Source organism: Camellia sinensis, chromosome 7, assembly GCF_055761805.1.
Source record: "Camellia sinensis isolate YWXY chromosome 7, ASM5576180v1, whole genome shotgun sequence".
NCBI classification, from domain to species: domain Eukaryota; kingdom Viridiplantae; phylum Streptophyta; class Magnoliopsida; order Ericales; family Theaceae; genus Camellia; species Camellia sinensis.
Window position 1 is genome coordinate 26,094,928 of NC_138967.1, and position 16,763 is coordinate 26,111,690.

The following is a 16,763-nucleotide window of genomic DNA, read 5'->3' on the forward strand; positions in this document are numbered from 1 at the left end:
GAATATTCTGGAAAATCAACTTACCAAATTATGAGAATTATGCATGCATGCATGATACACTCCAAAAGTCAACTATCCAAGCTCAATTCTTAACTTCCTATAGGATTTCTTTTGAATTCATGAGTTGGCTAACTTAATTACATTATCAAAAGCTTGGGTTCTCACCTAAACTTCTCAATTGAGCTTTAAGTAGACCAATTCTTGAGTGATCAAGCTAATCCTCCTTAGTTCTCTTTAATTCTTTGGCAAATCCTTTTGGTTGAACTCAAGTCTTCCTCCCTCTCTCTCTTTCTCTCACGTGTAGTCTTCAAAGATGAGGGATTGGGGGTGTAAAGTGTATTAAAGGTGTTGGAAGTGGCCTTATATAGGCTCAATTAGGATGGTTAATTAATTTAAGTTAAGGATATTTAATTGAGATCATTTATTCTAATTATTCGGTTCCGAATCAAATTTCAATTCAACCTACCATAAATTCCTAAAAATTCCAATTAATAGGTAAGTCAAGTCAATTTCTTGATCAGATGTCGATAAGGCCATCAATTCGCAGAACAAAACAATAACATGCACAGATCTTTCTGCGATGAACAAATATGAATACAAATAATGCAACACACGCGCAATTAATGCAAAATTCCACTATAATTACTTATTAAGCCTTCTTATTCATGGATTATACATTAATCTGTGGTCGGGGTTGTTACAGTCTTCTCCCCTTAAAGAGTTTGGTCCTTCAAACTTGAATTACCTTCGTTTTGAAGGAATGCCGGGTCTAGAGGGAACAAATCTGGGTATCTTTTCATCATATCTTCTTCGGTCTCCCAAGTTGCATAAGTTCCTCCATGGTTTTGCCAATCAACCTTCACCAATGAAATGTCTTTGTTCCTTAGTCTTTTGATTCGACGATTAACAATCAGTATTGGCCTCTCCTCATAGGTGTAGTCGTTTTTCAAAAGCACGTGTGTTGGTTCAATGACATGGAATGGATCTCTCAAATATTCTCGAAGCATAGATACATGACAAACATTATGCATATGCTTCATGATCTGTGGTAAGGCTACCCGATGCGCCACCGGATTGATTTTCTTAAGGATTTCATATAGCCCAACATATCTCGATGCTAACTTGCCCTTAACACCAAACCGGGTTTGCCCTTTCATTGGAGTCACTTTTTATGAACACATGATCCCCAACTTCATTTTCTCTATCTCGCCTTTGGATATCTGCATAACTCTTTTGGCGGCTTTGTGCAGTTTTCAATCTCTGTTGAATCAATTTCACATTTTTAATTGTTTCTTGCACAAGTTCCGATCCCAACAAAGGTCTGTCACCTACTTCAACCCAACAGATCAGAGAAGGGCATTTCCTACTGTACAAAGCTTCATAAGGAGCCATTCCAATACTTGAATAATAGCTGTTATTATACACAAATTAGGCCAGAGGAAGGTAAATCTCCCAATTACCTTGAAAGTCTAACACACACATCCGTAACATGTCTTTTAATGTTTGAATGGTCCATTTAGATTGGCCATCAGTCTGCGGGTGATAAGCACTGCTTAATCTCAGCTCAGTCCCCAAAGTTTGTTGCAAACTCTGCCAGAATTTCGAAGTAAACGTGGGATCTATGTCAGATACTATGGACACTGGAACTCCATGTAATTTCACAATCTCATTGACATACAAATTAGCCAACTTATCCGCATTATACAAAGATTTGACAAGTAAAAAGTGAGCAGATTTAGTTAAACGATCAACAATGCCCCAAATAGAATCCATACCTCGAGAAGAGCGAGGCAATCCGACAATGAAATCCATAGTAATATGCTCCAATTTCCATTTCGGTATTGGAAGTGGCTGAAGTAATCCAGCGAGTCATTGATGTTCAGTTTTAACTTGTTGACAATGCAAGCATCTAGCCACAAAAGTCAACAATACTTTTCTTCATTCCCGGTCACCAAAAATTCTGTTTTAAGTTATGGTACATCTTCGTATTCCCGGATGTATAGCAAACTTAGAATTGTGAGTTTCAGTCATAACACATTTTCTCAAATCAGACGAATTTGGTACACAAAGTCTATTCTGAAACTTCAATACATTATTCCCAAGCACAAATTCCGACCTCGGTTTTGAGTCAAATTCCTCTACAATCTTTTTCATGAACTCATTTTCAAGTTGTTTCTCTTTAATCTCTTCAATGATTGCAGGCTGAGCATAAATGATAGCTAAGATCCCACCCTGTTCATATAACACAATTTTAATCTCATCCTTTGCCAAGTCACATAACAACTCTCTCTGACCGATGACCAAACATGACAAATTGGCAATGGATTTTTGGCTCAAAGAATTTGAAACGGTATTGGCTTTCCCCAGATGATACAAAATCTGTAAATCATAGTCTTTTATTAATTCAAGCCACCATCTCCGTCTCATGTTCAATTCCTTCTGCGTAAAGAAATATTTCAAACTTTTATGGTCGGTATACACCTCGCAAGTCACACCATACAGATAGTGTCGCCAAATTTTTAGAGCAAACACCACAGCGGCTAATTCAATGTCATGTGTTGGATAGTTCTTTTCATGTGGTTGGAGTTGCCGAGAAGCATATGTAATTACCTTCCCATTCTGCATTAACGCACACTCCAAGCCTTTGTAGGAAGCATTACTATAAATCTGGAACCCATCGGTTCCATTAGGCAATATCAGAATTGGTGCAGTTACTAGTCTAGTCTTCAGTTCCCAGAAGGCTGATTCCCGCTGATCGGTCCAATCAAATGGTACATTTTTCTGTGTTAGCTGTGTTAATGGCATAGCAAGTTTTGAAAAGTCTTTCACGAATCTGTGATAATAACCTGCAAGTCCCAAAAAACTTTGGATTTCTAACACATTAGTTGGTCTTGGCCAGTCTACAATGGCCTCAATTTTCTGTGGATCCACCAATAGGCCGTCTTTGTTGATTACATGCCCCATAAATGCTACACTATCAAGCCAAAACTCACATTTGGAAAGTTTTGCATACAATTTCTTTTCTTTCAGGTTTGTAAGGCAATCCTTAGATGACTTTCATGTTCTTCTTCGCTTTTGGAGTAAATCAGTATATCATCAATAAAGACAACAATAAATTCATCCAGAAATTGTTTAAACACCCTATTCATTAAATCCATGAACGTTGCAGGTGTATTAGTTACCCCAAATGGCATTACCAAAAATTCATAGTGCCCATATCTAGTTCTGAATGCAATTTTCTCTATGCCTTCTGCCTTGACCTTTAGTTGATGATACCCGGATCTAAGGTCAATTTTAGAAAACACTTAGGCTCCCTGGAGTTGGTCAAATAGGTCATCTATTTGGGGTAGTGGGTATTTGTTCTTGACAGTCACTTTGTTCAATTCTCGGTAGTTTATTCACAGCCTTAAAGATCCATCTTTCTTTTTGACAAATAAAACTAGAGCACCTCATGGTGAAGTGCTTGGGCGGATGAATTTCTTGTCTAAGAGTTCTTGGAGCTGAGCTTTTAATTCTTTCAATTCATAAGTTGACATTCGGTATGGGATTTTAGAAATTGGTTGTGTTCTAGGCATTACATTAATGATAAATTCAATCTCTCTATCAATTAAGTCCCCTGACAATTCATTTGGAAGCAAATCGAAAAATTCACAAACAATATAAATGGTTTCCACATTAGGACTAGCAGAACTCTCAGTCAAAACACAACACACGTAGCCCCTACATCCCTTTCTAAGCAATTTAACAGCTTTTATGGAAGAAATTAAGTATGGAGGAGGAACTACCCCATTCCCAACAAACACAAACTTTGGTAACTCGGGTGGATAAAATACAACAGATTTATTTACACAGTTAATAGATACACAATACTTCCTTAACCAGTCCATACCCAATATGCAGCCAAAATGATCAATTCCCAAAGGCAATAAGTCAACATATAATGTCATGCCACCAATCATAATGTCACATGCCGGATAAACATATGCGCATACCATAGGGCTTCCAGATGGTGTAGATATAGATAACAGATAATTCATAAGTTCAAGTGGTTTAGTTAATTTCCGAGAGAAAGCATGCGATATGAAAGAATGCGTAGAACCAGAATCTATCAGTACACATGCGTTTTGAGAACAAATATGGAGTATACCTAACACCACAGCTTCGGTGTTCTGTACGTCACCAGGCACTACTGCAAAAACTCAGCCTTGTCTCAAGGTTTCTCTCCCAGTGTTAGCTCTCGTATTTGTTCTAACTGCAGAGGTGGATCCGACTGAACTTGCTGCAGGACGGTCGGCATTATCAGATCTAAGTGGGCAATCTCTTACTACATGACCCGTCTTGCCGCATCAAAAACAAGCACCAGATGTATGGTAACATACACCCCGATGTTTCCTTCCACAATCAGGACAAACTGGTATGGACCCATTGTTTTGACTTAAGCTACTTGGAGACCCCGTGTTCTGTTTCTTGCTTACAAAAGAACGACCCTTCCTGAAACTGTACCCAGACCTTTTACCCTTCTATTCTGTTGTTGGGGCTTTAACTTGTTTCTTTGCTGCCAGATTGGCTTCTACCATCAATACCCTATCAAGCACATCCACATACGTAGGTAGTTTTAAGACACCTACCCAATCAAATATGTCTAAATCCAATCCACCCTCAAATATTTGAGCTTTCTTGTAGTCCGTATCCACCATATGAGGAGCAAACCAAGCTAGTTCAGTGAATTTAGCCTCATACTTGGCTACAGACATGTTACCTTGTTTGAGTTCCTGAAATTTTGAAACTTTCCGATCCCGAAAGCACTGGGGAAAGTACTTGTCATAGAAGATCGCATTAAATTGAGCCTATGTCATATTTCCATTACTATTTCAGATCAATAACCACCATCTCTGGGCTTCATCTTTTAGAGTGTAGATGGCCAAAAGACCTTTCTGTATCTCAGAACAGAGAAACACTTCGAATAATTTCTCCATTTTCAATAACCATGTTTCAGCCTTTAATGGTTCAATACCTCCCAAGAAAGTTGGTGGTTTCCTCTTCATGAATTTCTGAGTCAAGTTGATTATATCATTGTTGTCTGGCTTATTTTGTGGTAATGGAGGCGGTGGGAGCAAAGGTTGTTGCCTCTATTGTTGCATCATTGCTTCTGTCAGGGCTGCAAGCATTTATTCCATATGACTCATGCAAGCCTCCGAGGATTCACTTGCATCATTACTTCTTGCATTTTCTATGATGCTATAAAGAGACAAGGTAATAATAAACATAGGAATAATCTTGTTCATTCTTTCAGTTTCATTTATTCGGGTTCAAATTCAATTTTCACATTTGTAAAAATTATCACACACTCACACATGCAGATGAAATGTCCCTAATTCTTTTCTAGGACATCCTATAGCTCCTATGGACTCGTGTGTATGGTATAACATGTGCTCTGATACCGCTCTGTCACAATCCAAACCTGCCCTTATAGGTTTACCGTCGTAACCGGCCAGTAATCCTTGGATTACCGAAGGCCTCTTAATAAAATAACATATAAATAAGGGCAGCAGAAGCAAATATACAAAATATACAGTCCATAGAGCTGTGCAGACATACATCGGATAGAAATTTGAAACCTTATAAAATATGCACATCAGACGTCATGTTCATATGAGTCTTACAACACTGTGCAAGCGTTATTAAAAGAGACTTGGCCCAATATACGCATATCAAAACAAGACAAAACATAATCGTTCTTAACATGATACACAAATAACCCTTGACATGGTCCACAAAATTCGACTTCTATACATGGGAACCTCTCTAAGAGGCACGGCGGCTAGCTGACTGCAAAACTTTCTAGGCTGCAGCTTAGGCTTTGTCACGCACTTGCTCACCTACATACATACATAATATAAATAGTGAGCGGGAGCCTAATGAATAATAACAGAGTAAAGGGTTTTAATGACTGATGTCCATACTAATTTAGAATTTAGATTTCAAATTCAGAAATAGAATCATGTCCATATTCTTATTCGAACAATATACAGAAATCAGAGTTCATACTTAATCATACGTGGTACATCATACGTGGTACATTCATTAGCGCTAACAGAACAGTTGCAGAACATAAGGTGATTATGAGTAACGAGTTCCATAAAGGAACCCCTGGATCTGGGTAACAGATGATAGATATGCTGAGCTCCATGATGGAGCCTCCGGTATGGGTAATAGAGTGCAAACATATTAAGTTCCATAATGGAACCTCCGATACCGAGTAAGGGCTAACAGATATCACATGATGCTAAGGATGCCACGAATACATTTGTCAGAAATTGGACAATCATTCATTGTACAGAACATAACATTTTAGAAAATAAATCTTATTTCATCATACAGAAAATAAATAAAGTGGAACATAGCTTTACTGAGTTATTACCCACAGATGGCTCCAGGTGTAGACAGACAGAGCAGACTAATCAAATGGTTTACGACGCATGACTTACATCAACACATAACAAATACACATTTGAAATACACGCTCAAAATATACTTAACTCATCTCATTTCGTTCTTAGTGTTTTTCTAGTCTTTACTCTCATTATAGTGTCTTAATCTTGGCCTAGGAATGCTTAGGATGCAATGATGATCCAAAATGCACTTGGAAACACTTAACAAAATTTATTGAAAATAGGGTTTCTGCTTGAGCGTAACTTCTCTCGCTCGAGTGGACATGCAAACATGTGAGGGGCCGCTAGAGCACAACTTCCCTCACTCGAGCGGTCTGTAAACTCTGAAAAAGTACTGGTTATGTGATTTTTCTGCTCGATAGTCGCTCAATGGTTGGTCGAGTGTAAGACTCAGTTCCTTGCTCGAGTGCAGCTCTTGTCGCTCGAGCGATCTGCAAAAACATGAAACCTTTGGGAGTTTGCAGTTCACGCTCTAGCCAACTTTTGGTCACTCGAGCGGAAGTGCAACATCACAGAGTGCTTGCTCGAGTGCAAGTTCTGTCGCTCAAGCGAAGGGTGCAAATTCTGGAATTTCCAGATTTGCCTTCAAGCTTCAAAACTCAAATTCAAAGTCACAAATCATGTTCTTTTGGGCCAAAAACTCAAGAAAACATGTCTAAACTTGAAAAGCATTGAGAATTAAAGATCATTTCACGAAATCAACGCCCATAAGCTTGTTAATTGAGCAAACTCCAACTTGAATTATGAAAACATAACATGAATATGACATGCATGGAGTGATTTGAGCCCCAAGTTTCCAATTCATGAGAAAATGAGATGTTTAGGTCAAAAACATGTCGGGTTCCTTGAAAAAAACTTAAGTATGGACATGCATGTGCAAATTCTTGAAATTCAACTTACCAAATTATGAGAATTATGCATCCATGCATGATACACTCGAAAAGTCAACTATCCAAGCTCAATTCTTAACTTCTTATTAGATTTCTTTGGAATTCATGAGTTGGCTAACTTAATTACATTATCAAAAGCTTGGGTTCTCTCCTAAACTTCTCGATTGAGCTTCAAGTAGACCAATTCTTGAGTGATCAAGCTAATCCTCCTTAGTTCTCTTCAATTCTCTAGCAAATCCTTTGGGTTGAACTCAAGTCTATCTCCCTCTCTCTCTTTCTCTCACATGTAGTCTTCAAAGATGTGGGATTGAGGGTGTAAAGTGTATTAAAGGTGTTGGAAGTGGCCTTATATAGGCTCAATTAGGATGGTTAATTAATTTAAGTTAATGATATCTAATTAAGATCATTTATTCTAATTATTTGGTTCCGAATCGAATTTCAATTCAACCTACCATAAATTCCTAAAAATTCCAATTAACAGGTAAGTCAAGTCAATTTCTTGATCAAATGTTGATAAGGCCATCAATTAGCAAAACAAAACCATGACATGAATAGATCTTTCTACGATGAACAGATATGAATACAAATAATGCAACACACACGCAATTAATGCAAAATTCCACTATAATTACTTATTAAACCTTCTTATTCATGGATTATACGTTAATCTGGGGTCGGGGTTGTTACACTTCACTTTTATCAGCAAGGTAAGCTTTACTTAGCAAGTTAATGTAGCATTCCTAGTATATGACTGAATAGTTTTGTAAGGTCTCGGTGTTCCACATCAGGAATGGAAGGGGAGTTCCCGGGTGATGAAATCCCTAATAAAACTCCCTAGTTAAGCGTGCTTAGGCTGGAGTAGTTTTGGGATGGGTGATCTACTGGGAAGAACAAATCCGTATGGGTATGGCCCAAAGCGAACAATATCAATGACAGGTGAAGGGTTGGGGCGTTACAAGTTTGCTATGCTTATGCTTTTGAGTTTTGATTTTAAGATATTTAAAATTTTATGCTTATGCTTTTTGGTTTTGGAGCAGACAGGTAACCATCGATCAACAAAATAAATAATTCTATTGTGGCACCCTCCTAGCCAAATACTCTCATGCACTGCGAGTAATTTTTTCTTATTTTGCATAATTGTTGTGGCCTGTTCAATATTCATGCAATAGATTTCTTGTTATCTTAGTTCTTATATATTTTTATATTTAGGGACTATCTTGATCCAAAAGGAGGTGAGCTTGCTTTGGGGTGTTGACAAGAACATGGAAAAGCTTTCAATCCCTTTCTACAAGTGATCAGGCTGATAATTACACCATCATCTGGTATGGATCCAATGACTTTTCCTCATCAATTTTTATTTTTGTCAATACTTGTTCGTAAGGGTAACATTAGTTTGAATTGGTTACTACTATTATTAATATTTCAGAATTTGAAAAATTTCTCATGGGAGAGGAGGATGAAAAATCCTATATTTCTTCTATTACAATGCATGTTTCTTATGAAATTGTTGTTCATAGTTTGGTTATGAGTTGTGAGATTTATGTGATTTGATTAATTAGAACTCACTTTCAATGAAATTGGATCATGATTTTAATGCTTAGAGTAGGGTATGATGTTCTTACACAATATGAAGTTAATATTAACAAGGACTCATAATTAAATATATATATATATATATATATACATATATATGAATAAAAAAAAGAATGGCATAGTTTCTCTCTTTCTCTCTATGTCATTTTTCTTGCACAGATGGTGTGGCTAGTAATCGCATGATAATGCATGTAAGTTATGGTATTAAAATAAAATTGGGACTTAATGATACTTTTTATTGTGAAACTCTGCAGGAGGCAATCAAATACAATGCTCATAGGTGCCTGTTCGAACTCTGTTGACAATGCGTAGGCTGTAAGCTACGACAGCCACATTGGCATTGATTCTTGCTTGAAGTGGGCTTGTTGCTTCTCACTTTTCACTTTTTGGATACCTAATAATCCAAAACCAGCAACTGAATTTGGAACCAGGAACCCTAAAGTTGAAGGACAATCTGAACATTGTGTTTTGATAATGTTGTTAGGTCTCCAAATTTTTGATATTTGATTTTTCTTTTTTTCCCCATATTTGTTTTTGTTGCAATGTAAAGATAAACTGTTGTCGTGAAATTTTTTTTTATTGTTATGAGCTATATCTGGTGTTGGTACCTTTCATGGATATATATATATATATATATGAGCATACAGGTTGATATTTTTATTTACATGTTTAAATTAATTTATTAAGTGCTTGCAATTGATACTTTTGTTGGAACAAATGCATATATAATTTTTATAACAAATAATATTAATTGTGACAAATGTCATTGAAGACTACTTGCAACGGTATCAAGATGGTCGGTAAAACATAGCAAGTAATTTTTTTTTTTTTTTTGCAATGGTGAGGCAGAGAAGGGCGGCTGAGGCACGCCGGCCACCGAAAGGGGTGTTTGAGGCCTCGAAATTTGTGCCACCATACATGGAGATGCAGTAACGGTACATCTGGTACACTAGATTCCCGCTCTCTCGCGTCATTTTCATTCTTCAACATCAACAGTCTGCTTGGTGAGCGTAGTGTTTAATATTATCGTTATTGTCCTTTCTATTACTTTAATGCATAAGAGACAACCATCTAGGACTAACCACAAAAGATACAGTATAACAAACATGTAGCCTATAAAAACTGAAATAGTCCCAAAACCTCAACTAAAAAGTAAACATATAAGTGACACAAAATCAAAAACTATTGCCAATATATATATATATATATAAGATAAATTTATTATTAAAAATTAAATTTAAAAAAAATATATAACAAAAATCCTGCCAATTAATAATTTAAAAAGGGGACTTACATGTATGTTTTATTAAATGAACTTATTGCCCAATATGTTATATAATTAATGGCATTTTTTATCATACACTATTAAAAAAAGTCACTAATTGTTAATGTTTAGTGACAATTTGAAAAATTTGTCATAAAAAATGTCACTAATTATAAGTTTTAGCGACAGATTAAGAAAATCATCACAAAAAAGTCACTAATTTTCAACTTTCAATGACAGTTTGAAAAATTCATCACAAAAAAACTTAAAAGTTTTAGCGACAATTTACTAAAATTCTGACAAAAAAAAGTCAATGATTATCAATTTTTAGCGACATGTAAAAAAATTTTCACAAAAAATTATTTTTAGCAACAGTTGTACTGTGACTTTATTTTCAATAGGACTCGATGTGAATTAAATCAAACTATTATAATTTATTAGTAGTTTATCCAATTTAAAACTTCTATCACAAAGGAAAACCAACAAAATTAAAAACCAAGACTGACATGGGAAGAGAGAAATTAAACTGTATAAGTAGAGTATGAGAGGAAAAAGGAATATGGGGCATATATAGTAACAATACAAGAAAAAAAAACACCTTTTGCGACCATATTTTTTAGATGGTCGCAAAAGTACAATAATCTGCAACTAACATTTATTTTCGTCACAGATGAGTTGTGTTTTTGTGACCAACGTTTTTTTGGTGGCTAATAAATAATTTTTTGCGGCCAAATATAGAATGTAGTGACGAAAAGTAAAAACAGGAGAGAGAAAAAAGAAAAGGCGGGATGTGAAAGCCTTTGGTGACCAGTAGATCGTGGTCACAGAAAGGAAATATGATATATTGTGTAACAAAACTGCGTGATTTTGAATTTTCTAAATTAAAAAAAAAAAAAGAATTGAGCTTCCTTTTTCATCGTTGCCCTCTTTCAAGTCAGATTGGTTGCTGTCCTCTACCTCCTCACTCTCTACACTTCCAATCGATTCATCGAAACCCTAGCCACCATCTCCGTTCACTTCATCCCCAGTTTTGCTGCCTCTTCATCTTCGGCTCCGCCATGGCTCTCTTTTTTCTTTGCCTGTTTTGTCCCTTTGTTTTGTTCTATTTTCCAAGCCAGTTCATGGCTCTTCATGGCTCTTCTACAGTAATTCTCTATTCCTATCTCAACCTCTCACAGCCCCTCTCTCAACGGCAATCCCTCGCTCCGGGCCACCATCATCATAGGTAACAAAACTTCCATTTCTCTCTCTATTTTTCTGAAATCTGGTTTTGAATTCCGTTCTGAGAGCAAGCCACGTCTCCTCTATTTCACATCACACAAATTTCTGTCCCAACTATTACTCTGTTTTTCCTGAGATGAGAATGAGATATATGAAACTCTGCAGACCAATCTCTTGAGTGACTTTTCTCATTCTCATATCTTTGCCCAAACTTTTTTTTTTTTTTTGGGTGCGCTCAAACTGCTCCTCAAATCTCTGTTCACAGCGATTGCCCCTCAGAATTTTATTTGATAGGTCCTTTCAGCGATTGCCTCTGTAATGAAATCAAAATTTTATTTGAAACACATATAATCATAATATATGATATATCCTTTTCAATTTGCATTATAATAACTGGTGGGTGTATGCTCACCCAATGGATGTGCTATTAAATTTATAAAATATAAATTTTGATTTTGATTTAGAAATATATTTGTTGTGGTTGTTGAAGTGGTAAAGATGTTACCCAAACCCAACATCATAGGTTTAAGTCCCATTCGCTTCATTATTTAATTTTTCGTTTTAAATAATTATTATAGGCGTATTTTTGGAAAACTCAAAACATAAGACATTTCTATCAACACCATCAACAACCTTCACATATTAGTAGTATAGAAGATATTAATAGTATAGAAAATAGATAGAATATAGATAGATATCGATAGATATAGATATAGAGGCTAGATAGATGGACACAGAACAATATTGGTTCATGTGAAAGTTGAAGATCTGTATTGAGTTTATTGAAGAGGAGCAATCTGTAATTATGTTCTCTATCCAGAAATGGAGGTGCTCATGGTCTTTGGTGCTAACCGTTGCTTCAATTTTGGCATTCGCTTCAGTAGTTCATCTATTTTTGTTTCCCGTGGTGGCTTCATTTGAGTACTTCAGTGCTAGGCAAGTTCAAAATGCCTGTGTCCCAATAAATGGATCAATTAAAGGAGGCAAGAATGATGTTTTGCAAAATCCACAGCCTTTTATTAACTTGGATGCACGGTTTTCCGGCTGACTTGCATAAGGCAGTGGTTTACCGTGGTGCTCCTTGGAAGGCTGAGATTGGCAGGTGGTTATCTGGTTGTAATTCAATTGCTAAAGCAGTCAAAGTTGTTGAGGTAGTGGCTCGTGATTTTTTAAGTTGATTTTCTTCACTTCATTTTTTAGCGGGTTTAATTTTTCAAATGCTGGATTCATAAAAACTTTTCACATTTCAATTTTATTCTATTTTAATTCATTGTCTTTTGGGACGAAGTTGAGCTGCCTTTTTAAATTTTGGAGCTCTTCTAAAATTAAGGGTTTAAGTTGAAATTGAATTGACTTTCACTTGTGAGACCCTTTTTTGCTTATAATGAGTGGCTCTGTTATTAGATTATCGGTGGTAAGAGCTTCAAAAACAATTGTTGTGGTCAAGGAATTTGTAATCGTGAACTAGGCCAATGTCACTGCTTTCATGGATTCAGCGGTTTGTATTATTTATCCTAGCCTTCTTTTCATTACTTAACATCAATTTAAATTCTTATAGAGGCATGCAATTTGCAAGTGGACATTTGGTCCATTTTTATTATCATCTTAACAATATCCGTGTGATGTGTTTTACGAACGAACCATAATCATCTCTACAAACATACTAAATGCTACGCTTTCAAAGGGTTAAAAAAATATAAAGAGCATACTCAACTGAAGTTGCTTTATTTGGTGGTACTTTTACAACTGATAATACTTTCTTTGAAGTTGCTTGTTATGCACGTCAATTCACATCTGATGGTGCTTTTACAAATAATAACTACCACTTTTATTTGATTGCCCAATGTTATGAGCTTTTGTGTTAGAATACGAAGAGTCGTTTGGTGAATAATTCTGGAACTTTGGTTTGAGAGGCCAATGACTAAAGAGATAAAAGATGTGGAATTTGAGGCCAATGGCCATCTTGTGTGTTTGTATGTCATTAAGGTGAAGGATACACATCTGAAAAGCGGGTGATATGGAAGGGTTGTGAAGTATTTCTAAAAAGGAATTGTTTCTTTATTGTTTTTATATTGGATCTCAATACTCCTCAAATAGTGGCTGATATGAATCTAATACTTCCTATTCGTAATTTAAAAAAATAAATTCTCTTTAATTTTGAGAAGTAATGGATACGTTTTCTGATGCTCTAAGTTGCTTATCCAATCTATTTTGGAGTTTAGTGTGTGCAGGATTAGAGTATAATTTTAGGGAAAATACAAGAATAGTTTCCAATACCTTGCATAATTAGATTAAAACTCGTCAAATTTGCTCCAAATTCGTGTCTAAAATTATTTGATTTTTTTTCTTCTTTCCATAGTGTGACAATGGCTGGAATGGAATAGATTGCAGCATACCATCTGTTTTATCAGTTATAAGGGATTGGCCTCAATGGCTTCAACCAGCTCAGTTTGATGTTCTTGACAATCCACAACACGTTGGGAATCTTGTCAATCTCAATGCTATGGTGGAAAAGAAAAGGCCCCTTATATATGTTTATGATTTGCCCCCAGAATTCAATAGTCTTTTGCTTGAGGTTAATATGTGCAATACTTGTGAATTGTGATTAATGATACACAAAAAGGGTGAGTTTTAATATTTTCCATCTGTTCATTCATTCTTGCAGGGACGACATTTCAAGTTTGAGTGTATAAACAGAATATGTGATAAGAATAATGTTATACTGTGGACAGATCAGCTGTATGGTTCACAGGTATCACTTGACCCAAGAGTGACATCAGTTCCACAAATGGGACACATATGTCAGAGAAAGGGTGAGCTCCACATATGATGAACCCCTACATGTGGGAGGGACTCACCCTTTGTCTTACATCTATGTCCTATTTTTTGATAATTTTCTGTGTGTTCATAGCACAACTGTATTGAAATAGCTAATAATTTGTGGTCTTTATTTGCAGATGGCATTCTATGAAAGTATCCTAGCTAGCTCTCATCAAACACTAAATGGCGAAGAAGCATATTTTTTCTTTGTTCCTGTCCCTTGATTCATGCATTATAACTCGTGCTGATGATGCACCCCATTTGAGCTTGGAGGTACAGAAGCATGCATGGGCAGTGATTTCTTATGCCGTTTAGTATGATGCTTTAGAGCTATTGGCTGATTTACATTTCCTTTATGAGTTATAATGAAACTTGCTGCATTACTTGAAGCCATCAAAAGTCATGGTACCAAAACATGAAGCTTTCAGTCTAGCCTTTGTAACTCCAGTTTTTCCAACCTTAGCCTTCTGTCTTGAACCTTCAATTAGAACTACTCATCATAAATCATCTTTCCTCAAATGTTCCCATTTTGGGTTGGTTCATGAGCCCATTTTCACCATTTACTTTAGTCTAGACTATCATGTACAGAGTAAGGTCTCATGTCTTGTCTCACTCCCCTGAAACAGCATCTATTCGGCTTTCTTTTAGTCCTTGAAACACCATAACATTCAACTGATTAACTCCTAACTGGTTCATTTGTTGGCATCCCCTTATCTTGTCATCACTTGGAATATCTAATTTTCTTGTGACTACATTTATGCCTTGTTCTATCTTTGTTGTGCAACTCATCCATATCATATTCTTATTTTATTCATATCTGTAGTAGCTGTGAGTGTTTGTGCATCTCAATCAACTTGCCAATATCTCATGATCTGTTTGAGTTGACTGCTTTGTCATGTTAAGGCTTTCTTATTTGCAACAACAAATTTAATTTTCCCTACTGGGTTTAAGCTAACATATTGTCACTACTGGTGAATAGATCCCTTAATGCTCTTGAATTTTCAACGTTTAGTTATACTTGAAATAATTGAGGCCTGGCACTCTCTGTCTCACAACATAGGAAGAATAGTAAATAGAGTATTAAATTCCAATATCATCCTAGGCGCTCTTATAGTTTGCTTCTCAACTATTGTATGCAGTTAACAAATTGTCAAATCATTTGATAAATTACTTAGAAATATATATTCTGTTTAAAGAAAAAGGAAGTATTTGAGCTAGTTGATATTATTTGGATTCAGGAGTATTGAAAATTAACTGTACCTGTTTTAGAGGGTCGCCAAATCTGAATCCCAGCTGTAACAGACACAAAGAAACCATAAATGTCGTGACAATTCATTATGGCACAACAGAGATAAGTTTCAGTTATTTCTTATAGTCTCTTCAGTCACATTGGTGACAGACCACCCAAATTTGAACTAGTTGATATTATTTAAATGTATTTATTTATTTATTTGTATATTCAATTCTCATAAGACTAATAAGGATCTGAATACATACATATACACCCAGACTTAATGCATTTTTGCAAGCTTAACTTGTTCTATATTTTTCAAATGTTGATTAATTTTATTAGGAATGTAATTGGTAGGTTTAGTTAATTTCTACATGGTCAAGAGGATTACAACCAAATTTATAATGGTAGAGAAACCCTAGTTCTACTAGGAAATAACTATAATAACCCAATCCTAAGTGTAAGAACTCCAGTTAGAATTGACATTGTGAAAAATGCCTTCTAGCTTTTTAAGTTGCTTGTGACTCATTTGAATATTTCTACATGTTTCCTGTCATGAAAATTAATTATTGTTTCTGAAAAGCTTTACCACCATCAATGAAGCATTCTCTAGTTAGATTAATTCCCTATTTTTTTTGGGTTTTTTTTTTTTTTTTTTGACAGTAAGGCTGTGTGTGATTGCTAGTTTTGGGAGTGGAGTTAGATCCATAGATTTTTACAAAATTAAAATAGAAATGTAAGCAAAAATATTATTATTAACAATGCTTCTTTTTTTTTATTATTATTATTATTATTTTTTTAATTGCAGGCAACTAGAGTCATGCTTGTTTATGGACCTGAGTTTGCCGATGCATTAATTATAAGTTGTGCTTATACGTGAAGTTTTTGATATACTTTGCATCGGACAAATGTGACGTGCATTTGAAATCTTTGATGGTTTTGTTAAATATGTTTTTGATGTAGTGAATTCGTCGTCAACTAAAAGGATGGATGGTTATTTTGGACTTGTAATGTGTTCATGTTGACAAGTGGTAGTAATTAGGTAGATTAACTGCTATTTTGACTTTATAATTGATGGTTTTTTGTTTTTAGATTGGATTGTTGATGGATTAATTGGTATGTTGAAATTGATTGGATGGACATGAATTATGTATTAATTACAAGTGTATTATAGGTATTAAAAAAAAAATTAGCATTACATTTAAAAAATTATTTTTTGAAATTAAAAGCTTTTTTTGTGACCAATAACATTTTAGTCGCAATAGGTTTTTGAGAAAGGTTCTAGGAATAAC

The 16,763-nt window shown here is 35.4% G+C and overlaps 2 protein-coding genes across 7 annotated transcripts; one reads left to right on the forward strand and one right to left on the reverse strand.

Annotated features, from left to right (window-relative positions):
- Positions 1 to 3,449: 3,449 nt before the first annotated feature.
- LOC145795684 (uncharacterized) lies at positions 3,450 to 4,037 on the reverse strand. The gene has a single exon (XM_082880540.1). It carries the CDS (start codon positions 4,035 to 4,037, stop codon positions 3,450 to 3,452), a length of 588 nt encoding a protein of 195 aa, XP_082736666.1.
- A 6,916-nt stretch (positions 4,038 to 10,953) lies between these two features.
- Positions 10,954 to 16,536, forward strand: LOC145795008 (uncharacterized). Of its 6 annotated transcripts, none has more exons than XM_082877599.1 (6): positions 10,954 to 11,424; positions 12,241 to 12,571; positions 13,780 to 13,995; positions 14,086 to 14,172; positions 14,378 to 14,513; positions 16,280 to 16,536. In XM_082877599.1, exons 2-5 carry the CDS (start codon positions 12,386 to 12,388, stop codon positions 14,462 to 14,464), a joined length of 576 nt encoding a protein of 191 aa, XP_082733725.1. In that variant the 5' UTR covers positions 10,954 to 11,424; positions 12,241 to 12,385; the 3' UTR covers positions 14,465 to 14,513; positions 16,280 to 16,536. The 6 variants fall into 6 exon arrangements, 3 of the variants coding, with proteins under 3 accessions (XP_082733725.1, XP_082733727.1, XP_082733726.1); XM_082877601.1 differs by adding an exon at positions 12,825 to 12,918 and having other exon boundaries at positions 10,955 to 12,571; XM_082877600.1 differs by having other exon boundaries at positions 10,955 to 12,918.
- The last annotated feature ends 227 nt before the right edge of the window (positions 16,537 to 16,763 follow it).